The sequence below is a fragment of the Myxine glutinosa genome, chromosome 7 (assembly GCF_964187855.1).
Source record: "Myxine glutinosa chromosome 7, kmMyxGlut1.1, whole genome shotgun sequence".
NCBI lineage: Eukaryota > Metazoa > Chordata > Myxini > Myxiniformes > Myxinidae > Myxine > Myxine glutinosa.
Window position 1 is genome coordinate 160,795,516 of NC_136267.1, and position 25,659 is coordinate 160,821,174.

General features: G+C 44.2%; 1 protein-coding gene across 2 annotated transcripts in view; it reads right to left on the reverse strand.

The window, feature by feature from the left end:
• Window positions 1-6,218: 6,218 nt before the first annotated feature.
• The window catches only part of LOC137431777 (SWI/SNF-related matrix-associated actin-dependent regulator of chromatin subfamily E member 1), a 75,401-nt gene continuing 55,960 nt past the window's right edge, over window positions 6,219-25,659 (reverse strand). For both annotated transcript variants that reach the window (XM_068123476.2, XM_068123475.2), the window contains exons 7-10: window positions 22,461-22,633; window positions 17,804-17,905; window positions 9,108-9,375; window positions 6,219-7,587 (exon numbers count right to left, since the gene is read on the reverse strand). In XM_068123476.2, the coding sequence (XP_067979577.1) occupies window positions 7,400-7,587; window positions 9,108-9,375; window positions 17,804-17,905; window positions 22,461-22,633 (731 nt within the window). In that variant the 3' untranslated portion in view covers window positions 6,219-7,399. The remainder of the gene's footprint in view (window positions 7,588-9,107; window positions 9,376-17,803; window positions 17,906-22,460; window positions 22,634-25,659) is intronic.

Below are 25,659 nucleotides of genomic sequence, written 5' to 3' on the forward strand. Positions count from 1 at the left end.
TGGAATACCACAATGATATTGCAACACTCGGAAGGAAATACCAGCAGTTAAGATAAGTTGAAGGATTTTCCAGGGTGACAGCCGTTTGTCCTCCTATTCTGCTTGGTCCTGGACCCACGGAGCAACCTCATTAATGTGTCATACAAATATCTCGGAGTAGAAGAGGGTCACCAAATATGTCATAAACAAATGCACAAAACAATTACCAAATAATGCCTGTGTATAACGAGGCTGATCCTGAAAAGATACCTTTCTCCAAGGAACAAAATCAAAGCCACAAACCAACTAGCAGTACCATGGTTCCAGTACAGCTGTGGAATAGTAAACTGGCACAATCGGATATCAAAAAACTAGATATCAAAACAAGAAAACTCCTCACCATCCATAACATGTTAGCGGCCTGATATGTTAGCAAAACGAGGAGGTAGCGGCCTGATGGAGCCCAACCAAGTGCACAGAATGACAACTGTACGATTGGTTGAGAATGTTAAAAGTTCAATAGACTACCGAATACAATTTATGAGCAAACACAAAGACAGCAAACCAGGGAAGGTACCCAAACCCACCTCGCAAAAATTTCCAAAGACAGGAGCGATTAGAAGACGTCACGCATGAAATCGAAACAGCAACTAATACTGCACCAATTATTGCAAAAAAAGGCGAAATAAAAATACAAAGCGAAATATCAACAGATATACACTTACAACTGGGAGAATGACAAAAGTTTGCCAAGAAGAGAATAGCTCAACTGGGATGGAGAATGAATCATTATTAATGCCAAAGACAAAGAACACTACATGAATGACTACAAGAAAATGGCAGGACTGAGTCAATCGGACGGGTGTAGACTGTAGATTTTGCAAGGCAGAAACAGAAAGTACGAGTCACCTCCTTTGAGGATGGAAAAGCCTGTCAGAACATATGTACACACAAAGGCACAACAAAACATGTAGAGTAATCCACTGGCACATCTGCAAAAGTCTCAAATAGCCCAGTTCCACAAAACTCATGGAAACATGAACTAAAAACATAAATTGAGAACAAGGAAATAATGCTCACATTCGACACAATGATTCCATCAAGGGTGAACATAGAATACGGAGCACTGCAACCAAACTTCGTACTTTGGTACAAACAAAGAAAAAGACGGCATTGCCGATTGAGGTATCAGTACCCAGCGATTTTGGCCTAAACAATGCAGAAATCAAGAAAATGACCAAATACCAAGACAAAAAAATTAAATGAAAAGATTCTGGAATCTGAAATTGTACCAGTGATAAATGGAGCAATGGTAATGATGAAGAAGAACCTCACCGGGATCTTAAAAACCATACCTGGGAATATTAATACAAGCAAACTGCAGTTTGAAGCTGTCCGAGGCCGAGTGACTATCCTGAAAAGAGCCCCAGGAACAAAACTTTGAGAAAAACTAAACACAACAGCTTGGCCCATGAATAATGGAACGAGGATCTGTGGCAAAACTGAATGTGAGAAACACCAAAACAACAAAGTTACTCCATAACCATCTCTGATGTATGCATGGCACCCATACAGCTACATAAGGCAGACGAAGCTTTCACCACACTAGATGTCATCTGCCCTGACATACAAGGCCAAAAACAAACCCAGACGAAGTTTGTCACTGGTGCCATGCGAACACCCTTCCAACAGATTTATCGCGATCGCTATAAGACTTTTACCCAACCAGCCAGAGCAAGACTCACAGACTGCAATTAATCTGAGACCAGGTGCCTCAGGTGTATACAAATCATGTGCAGATATAAGAGGTCAGAGTGGTCAAAAGATAAATTACATGTTGTGGACGTACCTGGCCCAACGATAGCCAGTTTACCCACATGCACGAGGTTCAAGGTGGTTATGATCCATACCGTCAGTTCACCACTGAACTTAACCGATAAAAAAAGCAAACCCACCACTTCCACAGCGTAGTTGGCCCTGTGTTTCTCAAATTTGGGCTCAGCGTCAGCATAGTTGGTCCCTTGTCTCCAAAGCATTGCTTGACAAGATGGAACAATATGGTGTCATACGACATGTCACATACTATACAGATTGGTGTAGTTTCCTCACTGCAAGCATCAAGGTGGGTCTTTGAGGATATGTCTGGACCCCATGTGTCTCAACATGTCTTCAAAGATGTCCGCACAAGATACGTAGTGTGTTCAAAAAGTATCCGACCTTTATTTTTCGTGCGTAAAAAAAAAGAAGCTAGGGAGGCGTTGATTGGTGCACGTATGTAGGCGATCCTAATGCGCACGCGTGAATTTTTTCCCACCTGCAGAAGCTGCCATTCGACGGCAGACCGCCGATGAGTGAGGACATGTAAGTGAGCGCCGTCGGATTTTCGTTTTTGACAAAATGACGGAAAAACCTGAACAACGCTACTGCATCAAATTTTGTTATTTTTTGGCCTCGGGGATGTTGGATGCTTCCATTGTGATGACTGCAACTTGGTTTCTGGGTCGTACCCATAAACCCAGGACTCATCACCAGTGATCACTGTGTTGAGGAAGCTGGGATCGCTGTTCACAGTCTCCAGCATGTCCTGTGCGATCTCCAAACAGAGTTGCTTCTGCTCAATCGTTAGCAGCTTTGGTACGAACTTCGCTGAGATTCTCCTGAAGCCCAAATCCTCCTTCATAATGGAATGAACGGTGTTGAATCTTGCGGATCGTTTCCACTTGGGAATCGCCAAGCTTTACACAAAATTTGATGCAGTAGCGTTGTTCAAGTTTTTCCGTCATTTTGTCAAAAACGAAAATCCGACGGCGCTCACTTACATGTCCTCACTCATCGGCGGTCTGCCGTCAAATGACAGCTTCTGCAGGTGGGAAAAAATTCACGCGTGCGCATTAGGATCGCCTACATACGTGCACCAATCAACGCCTCCCTAGCTTCTTCTTTTTTTTTTACGCACGAAAAATAATGGTCGGATACTTTTTGAACACAGTGGTATACCTACTTTGGAAGAGCTCAATCCAGCATTCAGTGAGGCCAAATCATTCTCTAAGCAGGATGGGAAAGCGTGTTATCAGTCAGTTCACATGGATGAAGAATCACAGGAGCTGACAACTTTTCGCACAACATTTGGTCAATATTCTTTTCAGCGACTTCCCTTCTGGCTACCTGTGAGTCAGGACATCTTCCAGCCAGGAATGGATAACATTATCGAACAAGTTCCTGGGTGTGTGGCAATTGCTGAAGACATTGCTGTCTGCAGTCAAACATAGGAAGAGTATGACGGAACCTACTACGCCTTCTAGAAACAGCTGAGCAAGAAGTTTTCAACAGCAAGAAATGCTGAATAAAAATGAACCAAATCAACTTATTCAGTTTGGTGTACTCAAACGCTGGCATACACCCAGACCCATGATGATTAGAGGATATCTATGCAATTCCGACTCCCCAAGATAAGGAAGACCTACAGAGGTTCCTGTGCCTCTGCGAGAACTGTTGTGCAAGAACGTCTCATACCACCAGGCAAAGTGGCAAGACGACCACCAGGTGGTGTTTTCTGCTATCGAGCACTCAATCTGCACTCTCCACGTAATCATGCCTGCAATACTACAATCCAGAAAGGCCACGTCTTCAAAGACTCCTAATCAGGATTCAAGGATACAACTTCTTCAAGTACAAGCGAGGGGCCTCCATGATACTCGCTGATGCACTGAGCAGGTTACCCAACCCAGATAAGCGAGATGACATAGCCATCGACATTACTAACCTCAAGGATGGCCCAGATACCCACAACAGACTTGGTCCATTTTGGGTATAGCAAGCAAGGTGCACTACAGCATGAGACATGTGACTGTTCAAAAAGCACTACAACAAGCAATCTGTGTTGGATGGCCAGAATCCATAAAGTAACTCGCACAAGACTGGCAAGCATATTGGCCCCACGGAGATGAACTCGGTAGTTTCTCGTGGTGTCATCGTCAAGGGAAGACAAGTCCTCATACATGAGTTGTTGGGTGCTGACATACCCGGCCAACTTCAACTGCGACACCTCGGAGTAGAGAAGACCAGACGTCATAAATCAACAAGGACATTGCCAAGTTTGTTGAAAGATGCAAGTCTTGCCAAGAAAGCCAGACATCTCAGCAGAAAGAACCACCCAAGCCTCACAAAGTACCCATACCTCCTTGGACCAAGCTGGGAACTGACCCGTTTGAGGTGAATGGGGAAGACTTCATCATTGACTACCACTCCAGGTACCAGGTCGTTCACAAGTTAACCAGCGTCTCAAGCGCATCAGTCACACAAATCACCGCATCAACATTCAGTCTCTAGAAGCGCCTGCAGAGATCGTATCCGACAATGGTCCCCATTTCATTGGGAAAGCATTTAATGATATGTGTGCCAACTGCTCCATCAAGCACACAACTTCCTCACCCTGATATCCTCAACTTTCAACTTAAAAGTGAGCAAATGTAGTAACAATGAATAAATGATCGTTTTAAGGCCATTTTCCCCGCTAAAGCGGGGGTTAGCCTTGCGGGCCCCATGACAATCATGGTTCCCTGTTTGAAGCAATGTTTTTATGGCCGGATGCCCTTCCTGCCACCAACCCTTGGTCACCTCTTACGATGCGCAGGGATACGGTGTCCTATTCTAAATCGCAACAATAAGTATCCCTTTTACAACACACAATTAAAAAGCAGGTAAAAAATTGCAGAAGGGGAGTAAACGTGTTCAAATGGAACAGACTAGTATTGGCCGACCTTCGGTGGCAATTTAAAGTGATGATATTTCCAGTGATACTTTCTTCTGGACCACACGGAACACTTGAAGAAAATTGGGATCTACTGTAACCATATTTGGCCTTACGGGACCATACCACAATGTTTTTGTGGATAAATGCAAAAAAAAATAACAAAAACAAGAAAAAGAGCAATCAGAGAATGCAAACCCTCACCAGGATGTATTTTCATTTTTTTAAAAAGACTTTTGTGTTAAAACAAATATGGCGGCCAAACCCCATGACCAATGACGTCATTTTTTTCTAAACTAATTTATTCCCAGATTATGCTCAAGAAATTTCATCTTGATCAGATGAAGTTTTGTACTTGTCGAATTATGACATCATAATGGAGGCACCTATGAAATTATCATTAACATGTTTTATTCCCCATGGAGAGTTCTTTACAATGAGCCATGTCTCAATTTTTTCTATTCAGCGCTTTCGGAGATAGAGGTGCAAAGTTTTTCGATTTTTCCAAGATGGCGGCCAAACCACGTGACCAATGACGTCATAATTATCATTAAAAAATTATACAGGTGGAGTTGCACCTATGGTGAAAATTTCCAGTCAATCGGACCAATGGTTGCAGAGAAAATCATATTTATTCTGTGCGGACAAACAGACAAATGGACTCAAATGTCCCTCTCCTCTGGCGAGGGTAAAAATACATATATAAATGTTTTTTTTCTGGGACACGCAATACCTGACTGAAAATAATCTTTGGGACATCCTATAACCATATTTTACCTTGCTGGACCACACTAAAGTTTTTGTGATGTAAAACACAAAGTGAATCAAGTGATCAACTTTGAAGTTTGCACTAAATAATACATACAGGTATTGGACAAAACAAAATGGAAACACCAATGTAAAGTCATTTAATAAGACATTGGGCCACCACGTGCGGCCAGTAAGCGCAGTGGCATAGAGCCCACTAGTCTGGAATTCTGCATGAGGGATGAGGCACCATTCTTCCTCGAGAAAGAATGAACTACTTACTCACACCTGTTTGATGAAGGTGGAAAATGCTATCTCAGTTCCAGAATATTCCATAAATTCTCAATGGGGTTCAGATTTGTTGATTGAGAAGGCCATGACATATGGATAACATCAGTGTCATGCTCATCAAACAATTGGGTGTTAGGGGGTTGTGCAGCATTTTTTTAAATGATCCTAAGCATGCTGGGATGTTACTTGCTTAATTAACACATGGGCCACACACCCTGCATGGAGCCGTTGCTTGGTGTCCCTCATTTACCCAGGCATTTCCATTTTTTCCCACGACCTGTATATGCCTATATACACACACATTAGCTGCATTATATCAAGATTATAGAATGGTTGGTTTGGAAAAAGGGTTCGTGGTGAGAACAATATAGGTGTCTGCATTGTCAGATGTGATCCTGTCGTACTACACTTCCACTGTCACCTTTGCATAAAACAATGTCAGAAAACACTATTTCCATTGAAAATTTTATTGGCGTTAACTATGGACAAAATAAAATACCTGCAACAAAAAACGTTTTAAGGGTTATCAGGTTTAAAAGAAATTATATTTACCTTCGGATAATACAACTCAGTAGCAAATTCTAAAGTAGTACCAGCATGCAGGATGCGCAGATCCACAACCGCCTCCCTATCTTGCATCGATTTTGTTTCTTAAAAACCTATCCTAAATTATGCATTGAAATTTTATTTTAAAATTCCCTTTTAGCATCTTGTAAGGAGAAGGGTTCAAAACTCCTCCTAAATGCTAATTCAATGGAATGGGGATGAGAACAATAACTTGAGGAAGAGGTAAAGCCAAGTCGCAGTACGCTCGCCGATTACAGGTATCATCACGAAGGTAACTGTGAATAATGGTACTCTAGGCACAGAGGAAGAAAGTTCATTCAAAAAGGAATTCGGTGAAGGCCTCTATTTAAATATCTATACTGCATCTGAAGCAAGCAGCCTCACCAAGAGGACAAGATGAACCTCCAAACAAAGCTACAGCAATGTGCAAATGAACTATCTTGAATACCTGAAAACCAACAGTTCATACAGGGTAGGATAAAGAAATAATTTCATCCAAGCAGGTGGTTATAATAGCGTTGCAATTACTCTGTGAAGAGTTCGTTTATATAAAAAACAAAGCGGGTCACTTCGGTCGACAGCACATCACACCAGACAACAGATCGGATCATGAACCATGCGGAGCGTCGGTGCCGCCGGAGCAGTTTCCATTGCTATGGTTACAATGCTGGACTCCGACACAGCGAGACAACCAAGGGACTCTATTTTTGAGGTCGATTGCAGTTTTGTCGAGCATGTCTAAGTGCCATTACCGATTCAACCAACATTCTGGTGTTTAAATTACGTTTTCTCAGTCATAATATAGCAAAAAAAAAAGAAGAAAAAAAGTCAACTGCTGTCACTATCCTTCAATTCGTTTCTGGCTTACTGTGAAAGCACCAATACAAGGAAAGATTCTTCGGAAGCCTGAGGAGGTAACTAACATTCAGCATCCAACAACAACAACAACAACAACAACAACAACAATACAGCACAAGACAAATCCTTCACAGTAATATCGGTCAAATCCAGTGAGATTCATGGAGTTCAAAAACTTCGGATGCTGCAAGGAGAATGTAAAGGACATTAGAGAGCATTTTTATTGCAGGTAGTTGGAGGAGTGGATGATTCAATGGAGCATTCCGAGCTTTTAATGTCATCGCCATCACTGCTGGAGCTCTCGGTGCTGTTGTCTGCATCAGATTCCTGGATCCGCGGAACTCCGTCCTCTGGGCTCACACTCGTCTCTGCACCCTCCCTCTCTGTTCCAGTTTCTGCACGGGAACAACAAAACATAAAGCAGACATGCCAATGTGGAAAGAAAAACACTACCAATAATGATGAAATTGTCCTTCACATGTTAATCTGCAAATGAAGAAAGTAAAGAAAAACCATCATTAATGTACATGAAAAGGGTAAATTTGCATAACTCTGACCAATCACTTGAAGCCATTCTTAAACAACCCCAACAGCTAAGCTTTATTGCATCAGTGAAAAGGGGGATAGGGAGCAGAGAGACTGACCTGACTACCTGAAAAATTCAGAAATATTAGACTTGATCACCTTATAATTGAGAAAGGCTTCTTCTCCTTTCTCACAAGCAACGTAATTCATCAATGCGTGTGCCGTCCCTTGAATGGACATTAAAACTGGGCGTCCCATCTGCCGACATTAGTTGGTGGATGATAAAGATCCCACGGTGTCCTTAACGAAGAGGAGGCCAGCTATCGCAAGCAACATGGAACAAATTCCAAAGTCCTGCCCCAACTACTTAGTCGGCCAGCCGGTTCGTGAAAAACTCAAGCCAAAAACTTCCCCTGGCCAAGCCCACAAGAACGTGGGAATAACTAGAGTCATAAAGAAGAAGACGGCAGTACTCCCAGCTGAAGAATTCACAATGTATACCAACCAAATCATGCGTGTTTGCCTTTCTTTCAATCACGACACCCTTTATCATGTAAATTTGGTGTAAGCTGCTTCGTCCCTTTGAGTGTCAACGACAAAGCCACATCTCAGTGGCAATGACGTGAAACGTGCCATGAACAAAGATTCTTGGGTAAAATGCCAGGGGTATAGAAAATGCCCCTTTATGTAAGGGTGTGTGGCAAAGTATAGAAAAGAAGGGACATTCCATAGCTTGTAGAAAATGCCAAACAATACAAAATAAGGGGCATTCAAAAAATCTCATGTGCATGCTGGACTACCCTTGTGTTCTGAGGAGGAACCAAGTAATGCTCGAGAAAAGTTCATAAAAAGTAGCACCAATTTGATTCATAGAGCTCCATGAAGAAGTAACTATTTTATTTGCTCGATGTAGGGCGTGTGATTCACAACTGTCGGGCGATCACAACTCGAGTTGTGATCTGCAAAATGAGTTTCAAAGGCACATGACATTTCACCTGTTGAACCTAAAATCGAATCAGTTCATCTTCATATTATGGTCCGGTCCATACTTCTGCCACGTTCGGTTGAAATTCATTCAGTGGTTCACAAGTTACTGCGGTAAAAAAATGATTTTCAATGAAAGGTCACATGCCCTTTGACCTTCGATCTTTTGAACCCGGAATGCAATCAATTTATCGATGTATTTCATTCTACACCTGTGCCAAGTTTGGTTGAAATCCCTTTGGTGATTCATAGATTATCATGGCAACAATAAACAGATAAGAGACTAATAGACACACGGAAGGACGGATGCACATATGAACGTACGCACGTATTGACAACTCAAAACCATAATGCCTTCAGCTTTTGGCTGTGGAGGGAATAAAAGGTTAACAGGCCAAAAATGTACCTGAACCCTCCGTCATGTCCATCTCCAAAGGTTTCTCTGCCTCCTCGGCAGAGTTGGACTCTTCCGAGTACCCGGTAGTTCCAGTCTGAGCTCGCACAGCTCCAGCTGTGTCCCCGGTTCGTGATCCAGTGTGGCCAGGTGTTGCGGCATCGACGGAGCTTGGTGACGCCATTACACTGGTGGCTCCATTATTCTGGGTCTGGGCATGTGCCTGTTCCAACTCAGCTAGGATACGGCTCAAATCCACTTCTACCTTCTGCTCACAAAGCTTGTGGGTTGAGGTAGGGAAGAGAGAAGGTGAAAAGGAGAGAAGTTGTGTTACCATATTATTGTATGTGCAAAGATGAAATGCAACACCACCTTATGCAAGGATAAAATTCAAAAACAACCAGGTGAAGTGCACACAAACAACATGCATGCAAATGCTGTACAATTCCTTGATTCATACACAGATGTTTGGTACTACAGAACTTTAAAATACAAGAAAATAAACACGACATCATAACAACAGCCAAAGCTTTTCGTGCTGTACTCCTCAATAGTAAGGGCATTTTATGAGATATTTCACAAATCTGTTAACTAAATTGTTACCAAAAAATTTCTTCACCAATATGTTTGCAAAGGTGTGTAATAACACGTGTTAAAATGTTGAAGTTCAACTCCCGTGGGAAACCCAAAAAAAAAGCTGTTGAATTCGGGTACCGAAAAATTATTTTCGAGAAATTTTTTTTTTTTTTTTTAATCGGCCCTTAAGTAACTTATGAGGGGTCAAATAAGGGTTTTTCATGATTCTGAGTTGATTGTTAACATTTATATTTTCACTTTTACATTTACACACAAAGTAGCTTTTATTTCACATACATATATAATACTCGAGTTATTTCTCATTCACAATGTCAGAAGTTTCAACAGTCATTGTCTATGTCTTCTTCAGACTCAACAACATCATGACTGCAGTTTCTGCATGTAATGCCATTACAGACTCCACAGGCCGAGATGCACGTGACCCCATTCTTCTTGCAGCTGCATCGCCGGTTGCTGCAATCTCCATGACAATTACAGCTCGTGAACTGCAATAGCTCCTCAGGAGCCGTGGGGTCCAGTGTTGGAACTGGCTCATACCCATGCACACCTATTGTCCATCCATAGTCACTGGGGTTCAGAGACATGCTCTGTAGAAGGATCCAGTCCTGGGTCTGCAGGTAGGCACGGAGTGAATGTTGTGCAGCTGCACCCTCTGTTGGAGGTAGAGTCTCTGGTTTGATCACTCCTGCCGCTGCCTTCCTTGAGAACATGTTGTACCGAATTTCACCCTTCTTCAATTCCTTCAATCTCCTTTTGCTGGGAGGAACTCGATCTGTGTGCTCTGCTTTGCATCATTAGCATGGATTCTCTTCATCCAGCCATTCCAGTTGGAGTGTGGGAACTCAGGATCGTTGGCTTTGATCACCCACCCCGCTGCCCAGAGTGTGTCACCTGGAGTGAGGAGTGGCTGATCATGAGCCAGGGAGGAGGAAAGCTCAGCGAGGGGGAGAAACATGATCGCGTTCGTTCCTATCTGTTTCCTGTTCGTAAATGGAATAATCTTTACTTCAGTTCCTCTCAGGATCTTAGCTTTGTTGAGTGCCTTCAACTTCACCCGGGGGAAAGCAGCCGTTGTCTGTGGATCTGGCAAAGGTGGTGCCGGAGAGGTGACTTCGATCCAACCCATTGAGTGAAAGGGAGTGTTTCCGTGAATAGAGACAATGTTTAAATCTATATTGTCTCCAACAAACTGAGTGACTGCATTGTTTGTTTCCCCAACCTCCATAAAGACCACCTGATCATTACTTGACAATTCACTTTCACTGGCTGGCACTTTGGCTGTCATCAATGATTGATCCTCAAGTGCAGCATCAACCGCAACCTCATCATTGATCTGTTCATCGGTTTCCTCCACAAAGGTGTCAAGCGTGCCAGAAGTATCTGGAACATCATCTCCACTCCTACTATTAAGGAAGCAGTATTTGTAGTTTTGTGTCTCCATGTAAGACTCGGTGTATCCCAGCCGGTGGAACTTGTTGAGCATCCATTTTGACCCAAATCTATGATCAAGTTGTATGGCAAGCCCCATTTGGTGTGGCAATACTCCAGACCGAGGTCGACAGGCCTTAATAAAATTCTGCCCCCAAACGGCAACTCTTTCGTCTGTCTTGACAATCGATCTCAAGAACATCTGAAGGCTTGCAGGAACAAGTGTCAGCTGACTATCGATGTCAGTCATACTGTGTGTGGTGGGGTATGACTTTGGACCTAAATCAATCAAGGCAATATCATTGGATATGAACTTGAGTGCCGTCTTTATGATCCGAGTCTTCTCATCTCCATGGTCAAGATTAGCATGATGCTCTCGCAGAATATTGTCGGTGCCATCTTTGAGACAGAGTACATCTGCCCTTCTTTCCTGTGTTGTGAAATACAAGGTGTCTTCGTATTTCTCTAGAAGTTTTATCTTCAGCCAATGCTTTGAATAAGAAAGGCTCTTCTCTGGTGACTGACCAAACTCCTGCAGCTTTTCATGGACTTGGTCCATGTTCATTACCCCATGCTCTAATTCTGAGTCTAACCATTCGCAGAATTCAATAAAAACTGCCTTTCGCTCCTCATCAATACTCCTCTGTCCTCTCTTCCTTTTTCCTTCCTCATCAGTCTTGGACAAACTGTCACCTCTCGCAAACATAAGTTTGCATCGCAAATGGTACAGTGTTTCTTCTGCTACCAAGTCGTTGATCCCTTCCAGGCGTCCAGTGACTTCAGTGCCCCAGTTATCCCCGCGACTCCGTGCTGTCTTCAGCAAGCTTGCCTTCAGTGTATCTGCAGTCAAATTATCTGGCACTCTGTATTTCTTTCTAGCTTGTGCTGGATTATTTTTGTAGAGCTGGGCTGGTTGGTTGCAAAGAATGCATACATCCTTATACAGGAGGTCAACTGACTGTGATCTTCTAGAACTGCAGCCAGTTGATGAACTGAACTCACAAGTAGTGCATCTTCCCTTCAACTTTGATGACTCTTTCTCTGCCTTTGATGCTTGAGCTGACTTCTTGGTGGTTGCAACAAAGTTGTTGTACAGATCATTTTTACACTTCTGGTGGTACCTCAGTTTTCCTTCCTTTTGAGCCTCCTTCATACGTTCCACAACAGTAACATTTTCGACAGTTTCTGCTTGTTTCAATAAAGTTGAGTATCCCTTTGGAGTTGCCTGTATGAGCCTTTCAGCTGGTGTATCCGAGCGTGCACAGATGAAGCAATTGAGCACAGGTGGAGTAACGTCTTCATCCATATTGCTAGACTCCATGTCCTGCAAAGTAGAAAATGAGATATATTTAGAAATTATTTTTCCACAAAGGAGTGTCTGTGGTGAAATATAAATGTTAACAATCAACTCAGAATCATGAAAAACCCTTATTTGACCCCTCATAAGTTACTTAAGGGCCGATTTAAAAAAATAAAAATTCTCGAAAATAATTTTTTGGTACCCGAATTCAACAGCTTTTTTTCTGGGTTTCCCACGGGAGTTGACCTTCAACATTTTAACACATGTTATTACACACCTTTACAAACATATTGGTGAAGAAATTTTTTGGTAACAATTTAGTTAACAGATTTTCATATGTTTCCCTTACTATCAAGGTAATTCACAGCAAAAGACCGGAAAACGTGAGAGCTCGCCCATTTATATGCATGTTTATGTGAGAGTGACACTGATTGGATAATCAGTCATGATGTAATTGATACTCTGAACACCCATTGGTTGACTCAGTCACCACTAACCCTGGCTCCAATTGGCTGGAGCGGAGTTGATAGCAATGGTGATTCCCCCAAAGCCGGGGACTCACAATTTGCATACATACCATGGACAGCGGTCGGGACAACACCTTTAATCTTTCCATGTTGAAAGAGAATGAAAGAAAGTACAAATTCCTTTTGACGACAATACAAGGTCCGTGTACTTGATGAAGGTTGCTTCTAACATATGTAGATGTAACGTACTGCACCCTCGGCTCAATATCTTGAACATATCTGCATTGTACTGGTGTGCACAGACGTTGTTGGCAGCCAGGAGCCATGCAATGGCAGATGAACAAGAAATGACCGAAGGTCCATAAACGTTCTTACAACTCCTCACTCCCAAGTTCTTTCCTCAATTTGTCAGGGGGACATGCTGTTTGATACGATCAGCCAACCTTTGGTTTGTACGGCCCACGTACCAAGCTTCACATCGGCACTTAAACTCATAGATAACATTGCTGATTTGTGAGGTGGGCAGCACATCCTTGACTGATGTGAGCATATGGCGAGAGGTGAAGCTTACTCCAGGTTGCACAGCCAGGTACATGTTTGATAAGGTATGTTTGATTTGCTCTTCAAACCTTCGTGATGATTGTGCTTTCTGTGGCATCCTGATATATACCGGACATTTGTCAGGACCTATCTTGTGTTCCTTTGTTGTGTTGAGAAACTTGTACACACATCTCTTAATTATATACTCCGGATAACCATTGTCACCGAGTATATTCATGCTTTTTGTCCATTTCAGCAGGAAGATTACAAGGTGAGCAAATCCTCCGAGCTCTGTTCACAAGGATGTTGATTAAGGCAATTTTGTATCTCGTGGAGCTGTGGGAATCCCAGCAAAGTATACTGCCCAGTGAAGGTAGGCTCCCGGTAGATGTAGTGAAACCACGTGCGGCTCTTTGGACCAAAATTGTCCAAGAATGGTAAAGTGTTTGAAGATTCCAGCTCCATGGTGAACTTCAGTGTTGGATGGAGCTGCATCAAGAATGCATCACATGCCATCTGAGACTCAAACAAAGCAAAAATGTCATCAACATACTGATAGTATAGGATGGGAGCATCCACACCTTGCAGACCAGTAAGTTTCTGCATTTCTTGATAGCCCACAAAGATATTCGCAAGTACTGGGCCTAATGGAGAACCCATCAGTTTGGGCAAACATAATGTTGAACCTAAATTCAACTTGCCTCATTGCTGTGTTCATCAACTGCACAAAGACTTGTTCTGAGATCTGCGGATGTTCCAGATCACTGTGATATAGCAGGTGCGCACATCTATCAATAGTCTCCGTCAGTGGAACATTCGTGAACAAACTTTGTATATCAAAGGAGGTGATTATGTTGTCCGCACGTCGGTGTTGTAGCACAAATTGCTTCTGCAAATGTGAAAGAATCTTTGATCACGAATGGCAAAAGTGACTCCAATACTGGTTGCGGAACCTCTCCCAACCACTTGGCCAGTTCATGTTGTGCCGAACCGACCACGGACAATATCGGTCTTAGTGGGACATTTTCTTTGTGGGTCTTGGGCCTGCCGTACATTATTGGACGTTGGGCTCCAACAGGTTTGATTCTGTTGTACATCTCACTGCGCTTGTGGAGCTGTAACAGCTGTTTGGTGATCTGACCTTCAACCGTGACATATGGCTGCACTTCCAAATTGTTGGAATTTTGTTTGTTTCTTCTTTTTTTTTTGTATACAACATCGAGGCTCGTGTAAGAGCTAACATTAATCACAAAAAGACAAACTGACACATAAAACATAAGATAAAAGGAGCGGGAGACAAGATGGGGAGAGAGAGGGAAGCATACAAGTACAACATTTGAGAGCAGGGACATCGCAAGATCTGTGGGAGGGAGAGGGCTAGGGGGGAGGAGGGAGGAGACACAGGAAGGGGAGTTGGGGGGGGGGGGGTGGGAGAGATATAAAACACATAGACATTGCTAGGACTTCCAGGAAAGAAGTTGGAATTTCAAAAAGTGGATCTGGGGTAAATTAACGGGGGTAGAAAAGATCAAGGTTTTTGATGGGCGAAGACAAGAGATGGTGGTGAACAGCTGTTTTAAAGACCCGGAGGGAGGAGTGGCATTGAAGAGAGTGAGGGAGTTTGTTCCAGAGGCGGGAGAAAAGAGGAATGAAGGAGTGAAGGTGAGCAGAGAGTCTTGATTTTGGCAGTTTAACCATAAGAGGGTTGCTGGCAGATCTTGTGCGACCTGTAGGAATATTTGGGGGACAGAGCACAGAGAGAGCTGGGGGAGGGGGGGGCAAGGCCAGAGAGGAGTCGGTAGAAGACAGAAAGACCACGAACCTGCCTGCGGTGAGTAAGTGAAAGGCCCTCGGAGTTAGCTTCATCGCAGGAGATTCCAATGATTCTGAAAGCTTTGGTTTCAACAGCGTGAAGTCGAGCTGGATGTGAGGAAGGAGCACCGGCCCAGAGGGGAGAGCAGTATTTCCATTGAGCTGCGGATATCTATCATTTTGTTGATGTAATCGATCTTATTCAAGATTACAACTCCAGTGCCTTTATCCGGTTTACAAATGTGGATGTCACCATTCCTCCTCAATCCTCGTATTGCCAAGAGACAATCTCGTTGCATGTGAAAGTCCATGACGTCATTTGGGGTTCCACAGTACGCATGCTGGAGGTCCGCTAGTCTGGGCCTCAACGCTTCATCTGTTTCCTTGGATATGGGTTGATGCATTGACAGTTGAGCATATAGGAATTCAAACTCTGCAAAGATTTCTTCCCTCTTGATATTGTGGTTGGGAATGCCAAAGTCAAAACCATGCGCCAGAGCGAACTTTTCCCTGTCAGAAAATCTATAATCCGATTGGTTGAGCACGTGTTCGGATGAGTCTTTGATCAGAGAGCCAAATCGTTTCACCTTCAAACACTCGATGGTTCGTTCACGTTTCTTTTGCGCAGCGACCTCTGCACGTTGATCAGTCACTGCGAGACAATCGGATCGCGTCGAACGATATGAAACCACGTGCTGTGTTCCAGGCCTTGCACAAATGCGGTGGAGAATGGACCATGTGTGATTCAAGCACCCGATCTCATCCAGAATAATTCTGGAATAATAATGAATTCGGGAAGAGTCTTTGATCAGAGCCAAAACGTTGCCGACATTCTGCTGAGCACATTAATCTTTTTTTGTATACCAAGTCGAGGCTCATGGAAGAGCTGTGTTACGGATTCGTCACTTCCGTTGTAGTGGCTTTCATCCACTTGACATTTCTGGTTCCATGTATTATTATTATTGTTGTTTGAGGGAAACAGCAATTATTATTGTCAAAAGGTAAAAGGAATGTTTTAAAAATGAAACCGGATCGGGAACCGGTAGACGAAGGAGAGAAAAAAGGGCGGAGCGAATGAGTCATGAGTCGGACAAGAAAGCCGAGTTGCTCCGGGAACGTTGTGAGCAAGAATCACTAGCGAACTTTCGGGTTTCCAGGAGAGGAATTCCTACGACGGAGTTGTCATCGCTGTGACCGGTCAACCTGCATGTCAGGTTTTGCGATCGATTCAGGAGAGAATCATCGCCGTGCCGTGCGCCACAAGACCGGGTCATCGGCCATTTTGACTCGCGCAGGATTTGTGCTTCGCTCGCGGTTTCGTTTCTTTTCGACCATTCTCACCGCATTCGGACGTCGATCTGGGGCATGTGTGAGACACGTATTTTTGAAGGCTAATTCGTCCATACCCGAGGGTGTGATCTCTCGGTCGCCTGTAAGGCGCCTTTGGATATCCCAGTCGCCTTGAGGGCGCCTTTGTAGAGCTGTGGCTGTGGGACTGTATTTGCCATCCGAACGGGATTCTGGTCTCGATCGGACATAGTTCTGTCGATCACTGGAGCGAATCAACTTTGGGCTTGAAGCCGGGAATAAGAGACATTGGGGTTGTTCGTGTTTCACTCACTTGTAGCACAGTGAGTTCTATATTACCAAAACTGATGGTACCATCATAGGACATGGATTGTACTATTGAATACTATTATGGTTGTACTGTTATTCTTGTGTGATCTTAATACAATATTTGTTTGTGAGTAACAATTGGGGTGGCTTCTCCATTGATCTTTGACATACAGAATAACACATTTTTCTGCCACGACTCCTCTCGGGGCTCGGAGGTACACCGTGACCGGGGGGCGGGGAGGAGCACATAACAGCTGACACATATAATATATAATAAAGGGAGCGGCAGACAAGAGGGGGAGAGAAAGGGAAGCACAACAGTAGAGAACAGGGACATCAGCAGATCTGTGGAAGGGAGTGTCAGGAGACCCGCTGGGGCGGGGTACATGGGATAAACAAGATGGACACTACAGGGACTTTCAGGAAAGAAAAAGGAATTTGAAGGAGGTGGATTTTGGGTTGCATTAACAGGGGTAGAGGTTTTGCCTTTTTCATGTTTTTTTTTTGTTTTTTTGCCACCAAGCTAGCCTGCTGTCAATTTCTAATCAGCAGATCATTTGTATTTGATCACCGCCAAGGGGTTTCCTTCACCAAATCATTTCAATGTATAATGTCAGAGAGAAATCAGCAGCCTCTTCATATAGTTAAGATACATTGTGTGTGTTCAATGATCTGCAGATGTGTGGTTGGGACCACCTGCACAGACCGTGGTCGATATGGTGATGACCTTACAATCAAGGACAACTTAATCTTATAAAAATAATAATTTTAGAATCTGTGAACGTCATTTATGCTTAACATTTTGTTTAAAGTTTTTTTTATTTATCCTAGCCAACGATCTGATTCATTTTCTAGTTGGACATTAAAAACCATCTTGAGTTCCAACAAAATTATTTAATTTCAAAAGTCACCTTCGTTTGAGACCCACCTTATGCTCATAACCTTACCTTCTTCACATCCTCACGGAACTTCTCCGTCGTTTCCAAAAACTTTCGTTTTTTGTCCTGATGACGTTCCTCTATTTGCAATAGTTCAGACTCTAGCTTTCTCTGTGGAAACACCAACAGAAAACAATGTAAGCAGAGTATTGTGTAAATATGATTACTGCACTTATCCGAAGGAGGTTTTGGGTTTGGAAAGAAGGGGAAAGATAGGGGGCACATAGATGCACAAAAATGACATAAAATGCAATTCTCAAAATAATGCATGTCACAAAAAAAAAGGTTTCACGACACGAACGCACCCAAGGGGAGGTACTTAGCATGGGCTGTGCCATTCACTGAACATTTTACATGCTTTATGATAAAATCGAGTTTATGAGTTCAAGTTCAACAACCATCGAGTGGCCTAAATAAGTTATCATTTTCTATTAAACAGAGTACAATCAAGGGAGGTGCAAAGCGCCCCTCCCTTTATATAAAGGATCGTTTCTCTAGTATGCAACTGTAATATACAACAAAACAACAACAGGCATTTTAAGGCCATTTTCCCTGCAGGAGCGGGGGTTAGCCTTGCGGTCCCCATGACAATCTTCTCCATTTTGCCTCCATGCAACTGTAATATATACATATACCACCTTTAGAGGCCATTTTTCCCCGCAAAGCGGGGGTTGGCCTTTTTCGGGAACCGTGGTTGTTGTTGTTTTTCGGTCCCCTTTTTGAAGCAATGTTTTACGGCCGGATGCCCTTCCTGACGCCAACCCTTTTTGCCGCCTTTAACGACAAACAGGGAATTACCAGTGAACTGGTACTCAATTTGCCGACCTCGGAAGGATGACAGGCTGAGTCAACCCCCCTGGCGTTAATTCAGCAATCGACCGGGATTCGAACCCAGGATCCTAGGATCCTAAGCCGGCACCCTAGCCACTAGCCCAACACCAGGGATTGAAACTGTAATATGGGGACTGAAAAAACGTTTCTCGGCTTCTACTGGACGAAATCAGCTGAAAATTTCAGAAGTAAATGTTTTGTATGTTAAGGTAATATGTTCCAAATTTCAGCAACATCAGTTCACGCATTCTTGAGTTATATTTAGAAAAATCCCTCAAATTCACATTGGTGTCTGTCCATCCGTCCGCCCAACATGTGTTGGCATTCATATCTCAAGGACCATACATTGAAACTAGCTGAAACATGGAATATACTCTACATGACCAAAAGTATGTGGACACCCAAACATCGAAAATTTCATTCCAAAATCATGGGCATTAATATAGAGTTGGTCCCCCCTTTTGCTGATACAACAGCCTCCACTCTTCTGGCAAGGCTTTCCACTAGATGTTGGAACATTGCTGCGGGGATTTGCTGCCATTCAGCCACAAGAGCACGAGTGAGGTCGGGCATTGATTTTGGGCGATTAGGCCTGGCTCGCAGTCGGCATTCCAATTAATCCCAAAGGTGTTCGATGGGGTTGAGGTCAGGGCTTTGTGCAGGCCAGTCAACTTCGTCCACACTGATCTCGACAAACCATTTCTGTATGGACCTTGCTTTGTGCACGGGGGCATTGTCATGCTGAAACAGCAAAGGGCCTTCCACAAACTGTTGCCACAACGTCGGAAGCACACAATCGTCTAGAATGTCATTGCATGCTGTAGCATTAAGATTTCCCTTCACTGGAACTAAGGGGCCTAGCCCGAACCATGAAAAACAGCCCCAGACCATTATTCCGCCTCCACCAAACTTTACAGTTGACACTATGCATTCAGGCAAGTGGTGTTCTCCTGGCATCCACCAAACCCATATTCGTCCGTCCGTCGGACTGCCAGATGGCGAAGCGAGATTCATCACTCCAGAGAACGTGTTTCCACTGCTCCAGAGTCCAATGGTGGCGAGCTTTACACCACTCCAGCCGACGCTTGGCATTGCGCATGGTGATCTTAGGCTTGTGTGCGGCTGCTCAGCCATGGAAATCCATTTCATGAAGCTCCCGACGAACAGTTTTTGTGCTGACATTGCTTCCAGAGGCAGTTTGGAACTCGGTAGTGAGTGTTGCAATTGTGGACAGACGATTTTCACGTGCTACGCGCTTCAGCACTCGGTGGTCCCATTCTGTGAGCTTATGTGGTCTACCAATTCGCGGATAAGCTGTTGTTGCTCCTAGACGTTTCCACTTCACAATAACAGCACTTACAGTTGACCGGGGCAGCTCCAGCAGGGCAGAAATTTGATGAACTGACTTGTTGGAAAAGTGGCATCCTATGACGGTGCCATGTTGAAAGTCACCGAGCTCTTCAGTGCAGCCCATTCTACTGCCAATGTTTGTCTATGAAGATTGCATGGCTGTGTGTGCTTGATTATATATACCTGTCAGCAATGGGTGTGGCTGAAACAGCTGAATCTACTAATTAGAAGGAGGGTCCACATACGTTTGGTCATGTAGTGTACATCGGCCAATACATATAATTAATGGCTTTCAAAACAAATTCCACCTAAGTTCCATAGTTTTCTACATATATATATATATATACATATACATACATACATACATACATACATACATACATACATACATATATATATATATATATATATATATATATATATATATATATATATACATATATACATACATATATATATATATATATACATACACACTTTATACCTCTTTAAAATATTATTACAAAAATATATATATAACGTATAGTCTAATGGATAAGCCCAATAGTCTAATGGATAAGGCATCAGACTCCCAAGCGGGGGATTGTGGGTTGAAATCCCATCTGGGTTGAATATTTTTTTCCCATTAATTTTTCAAGTCTTATATCCTCTTGAATAAAGTCTTGTATGATGAACAAATGCATTATGTTTGTACTTAAAATGTATCTTGAAAAAAATTCCAGGGGCAAAGAAAAGGCCCTTTTATATAAGGGTATGTGCCATGAGGCAAAGTATAGAAAAGAAAGGACATTCCATAGCTTGTAGAAAATGCCAAACAATACAAAATAAGGGACATTCAAAAAAAAAAAAAGTAATGCTCCAGAAAAGTTCATAAGAAGGCGGTGCCCTACATCTGGCAAATAAAATACATTTACTTCTTCATGCAGCTGTATGAATCAAATTGGTGCCCCTTTATACTGGTTGACTATTGGCAACCTGGAAAATATCATCTGACAAACCTGAAGGTTGAACTCTCCAACCTATCCCATTCAGTGTTCTTTGAGGCACATTGTTAAATCCATCTCATGCGTGTGCTGCCCCTCCATCCCTTCCCTCTCCTTAAATGTCATAACAGCTGACTGTCCATGGCAAGGCTGAAAATCTCAACAAGGCCTTTACTTCCAAAGCTCTTGTACCCAAAACGCCACACGGCCCGTAATTCTGGGCGTGTAGTTCAGATGGCAGAGCAATGGTACGGCTCACCAGAGCACCTGGGTTGAATGCCTGGTGTGGGCGTGTAATTTTACCACATATGCCAATTCATCTATTTATATAAAGCAGTAAAGTATGTTTGTTTGTTTGCCCTCTTATAACTCGAGAACTACTCATCGCAGAGCAAAACCAAAGGCATATTCGGAATCAGTACGTCTCAGAGCAACTACAGCACACCTTAAAATTAAAAAAACTTCGCGTTTTAAAATTATGACGTCATCAGCGTATTTCGTAACGTTAATTTTTCAACTTCATATTCGGAATCAGTACGTCCCAGAGAAACTTCGTAACGTTAATTTTTCAACTTCATCCGATTGACATGGGACCAACGGCATGTGACAGAGTGAAACATTTATTTGACGACAATGACTTCCGACTTCGGAATGCGGGACCAATGCCATTTGACGGAATAAAAAATAAATGCGACATTCAATTGACGACAATGACTTCCGACTTGACTCCCCCCCTCCCCCCTACCCCTCCCCTCTTTCCCCCCTCCCCTCTACCCCCCTCCCATCCCTCCCCCCCTCCCCCTCCCCTCTTCCCCCCTCCCCTCTACCCCCCTCCCATCCCTCCCCCCCATCACCCCCCCTCCACCCCTCCCCTCCACCCCCTCCCCATCCCCCCCCTCTTCTCCCCCTCCCCATACCCCCCCCCTCTTCTCCCCCTCCCCTCCCCCCTCCCCTCCTCTCCTCTCCCCATCCCCCCCTCCCCTCCTCTCCTCTCCCCATCCCCCCCTCCCCTCCTCTCCTCTCCCCATCCCCCCCCCTCCCCTCCTCTCCTCTCCCCATCCCCCCTCCTCCCCTCCTCTCCTCTCCCCATCCCCCCCCCTCCCCATCCCCCCCCCTCCCCTCCTCTCCTCTCCCCATCCCCCCCCCTCCCCCTCCTCTCCTCTCCCCATCCCCCCTCCTCCCCTCCTCTCCTCTCCCCATCCCCCCCCCTCCCCTCCTCTCCTCTTCTCTCCCCATCCCCCCCCCCCCTCTTCTCCCCTCTCCACCTCCCCTCTCCCTCCCCCCCGTTCCGTTCCCCTTCCCCCTCCCCTCCTCTCCCCCGCCCGGCAATGCCGGGTACTTCTGCTAGTATAGCTATAATCCTGTTCATTTATTTAATAAAATAAAAGCTCACAGGCAACCAAGCAAGTCACATGGTTAAAAACAAAACAGATCCATAAAATAACTTATGATAACTGTACATATTTGATACAAAGTTCTGTAAGACGAGAAATATGCCTCACCTGATGAACTGTTAATGATTCTACCTGCCGGCGCAGGACTTGCATACGTGTAGCAGTCACAACGGCACGGACATCTGGCACGAGGCTCTCACCAAGAACTTCATTGATGAGCCGGTGATTGCGGTAAAAACGAGCAGCCGCCAAATGCTTCATGGAAAATCCATCGTCGTAATCTGAAAAAGATCAATAATGTCGACCCAGCTGTCCTCATGCCAGTGTGTCAAACGAAGGAACTGCAATTGCAAAGTGAAAAAAGGAACAGCTCACTTCCTGTCACACTCGATTGTCTCATCATCCCTCTGTTCTCCAGAAACCCACCTCGGTTGCGAACGTTATTTCAGAAGCCCACACCTTAGTCTAGTAGGAAGACTAGGTCCCCCTGCACCCCCCGGAGATATACTTCTAATCAGTGTTTCTAGATTGGAAAAAATGTGTAGAAAATGACTAGCTATGGCCCCAAGCTGAAAAAATGTCCCACATACCATTTTTATGCAAATTACTGCTGCAAATTTTATGCAAAATTATGCAAATTTTATGCAAATTTTTGATGAGGAGTAGAGTTGAGGGGTCTTTGAGGGCTTCATCGAGGTGCTCTCGGTTGCAAGACTGGGTCATTCTGAGAAGCACAGCAGGGTCAGAGATCATGATGTTCTCCTCCTCAGTGAATCTCTCCATCAACAGCCTCTCCATTGCCTCACACACTGTTTTGAGGCAAAAGAGGGACTTTGCGTAGGCCTTTCCACTGAGAACACCTTTGAGAGATCCACTTGTTACTAGTTGTGCCTCAAAGAGAATCTCTGCATATCCAGAACCACGCATCTTGTGTCCAGTGAGCATCCCGATGTAGTTCATGGATGTGTGGAAGGGTCCAATCGTTACTACATGACTAGCAAATTCATTTGGCCAGCGCCAGATGATGGGAAGGGCTTTCATGCAGACACCCAGATCAAATGTATTCAGGACCCATCTCTGACCCACCTCAGCAGTTGCTGCCTCGGAACGCTTCAGTAGCTCACGAACAACTGCGTTGTCTGTGATCGGTCTGTGCCTGGTGCCTGCATGGCATGGCAATGGCCTGCAGCCTGTGCCTGGGCTAGGGGGTTTCACCTCTGCAACTGGTTCTCCCCCACCCAGCAAATCAACAGTCGACTACTGCACGGCTATCCACCAACCGATCACAGACAACGCAGTTGTTCGTGAGCTACTGAAGCGTTCCGAGGCAGCAACTGCTGAGGTGGGTCAGAGATGGGTCCTGAATACATTTGATCTGGGTGTCTGCATGAAAGCCCTTCCCATCATCTGGCGCTGGCCAAATGAATTTGCTAGTCATGTAGTAACGATTGGACCCTTCCACACATCCATGAACTACATCGGGATGCTCACTGGACACAAGATGCGTGGTTCTGGATATGCAGAGATTCTCTTTGAGGCACAACTAGTAACAAGTGGATCTCTCAAAGGTGTTCTCAGTGGAAAGGCCTACGCAAAGTCCCTCTTTTGCCTCAAAACAGTGTGTGAGGCAATGGAGAGGCTGTTGATGGAGAGATTCACTGAGGAGGAGAACATCATGATCTCTGACCCTGCTGTGCTTCTCAGAATGACCCAGTCTTGCAACCGAGAGCACCTCGATGAAGCCCTCAAAGACCCCTCAACTCTACTCCTCATCAAAAATTTGCATAAAATTTGCATAATTTTGCATTAAATTTGCAGCAGTAATTTGCATAAAAATGGTATGTGGGACATTTTTTCAGCTTGGGGCCATAGCTAGTCATTTTCTACACATTTTTTCCAATCTAGAAACACTGATTAGAAGTATATCTCCGGGGGGTGCAGGGGGACCTAGTCTTCCTACTAGACTACCTAACAAGGTTACCCTCCCCAATTCGATGCTACAGGTCGTGGCCAAAAATGGAAACACCTGGGTAAATGAGGGACACCAAACAACGGCTTCCAGCTTCCACACAGATGTGGCCCACGTGTTCATTAGGCGTAGCAACGGTACCCGCCCTATGGGCGGGGCTTCAATTGGGAAGCCCAAATGAAAAGGCAAAATAAAGTTTTTTTTTATTTTAAACGATTCACATAAACATCCGTTGAATCATATCACACGTAAATCATCAAAATCTAAACAGTATCTTTAGAATTTCATTAAAAGCCACATCACTGTTCATATCGGTAAATATTATTCCATCGTGTTTCAAATCGTGATCGATACACTATGATCGTGATCGATAATCGTGTTCACAATCGCTATGTCGTATGTACTCCCGATACGTGTACCAAATTCCCGATACGTGTAACTGTACCAAATCAACAGTTAAAAGGATTTTGAGCCGATAGCTGTTACGGCCTTGGCAAGATCGATGGAGACAGCGATCTGTCAGCGTATTCACCGCCCAAATAGCTATGTGGAATTCTCTCATGCAGAGATTAAACGTTACGGCTGTCACGGCCTTGGCAAGATCGATGGACGATGGAGACAGCGTTTATTATACTTTTAATGAAGGACACTATCTCAAGCCCCAGTCCCCATCACAGATGGGGCTCAGCGGTTTACCTGAGCCTGACGGCGAAGGGCAAGGTGCACACTGGCCCTTCCAACTTATGTTGTGTAGTGCGCGTGGGGCCCCGGACATCGAAGGGCATTAAACGTTCATTGAACATTAAACGTTCATTAAACATTAAACGTTCATTAAAGGATTACGAAACGAAAAACATTACGAAATTACGTTCACACCATCACGTCAAACACTGCCGTGAACACATACATCGTCACATCGTCACAATGAGAACATCGTCACAATGAACGTTATGCGAACGCGAATGTTATGCGGGAGTCCAAACCTGAGAATGCTGGAGACCAAAGCTGAAATTGGGAAAACTAAATAGCCTATTTTACTCCTGGAGATCCCAGGATTACCCACACAAAATATCTTTGCGGTCGGTTCAGCAGTTTTTACGGTACCTTCGAACAGACAGACGGACATTTGGTGAATTATAGTAAGATAACATCCCAGCATGCTTAGGGTCATGCAAAAAATGCTGCACAGGCCTGGTTGCCTATATTATGGCGAGCATGGCTGCTAGAGGAGGCCCTCACCCCAACCCGACGCCCCCATCCATAGAGCATGTGGGGTCGACCAGTGGTTTGAGGAGCATGGCACTGATGTTACCCATATGTCATGGCATTTTCAGTCAC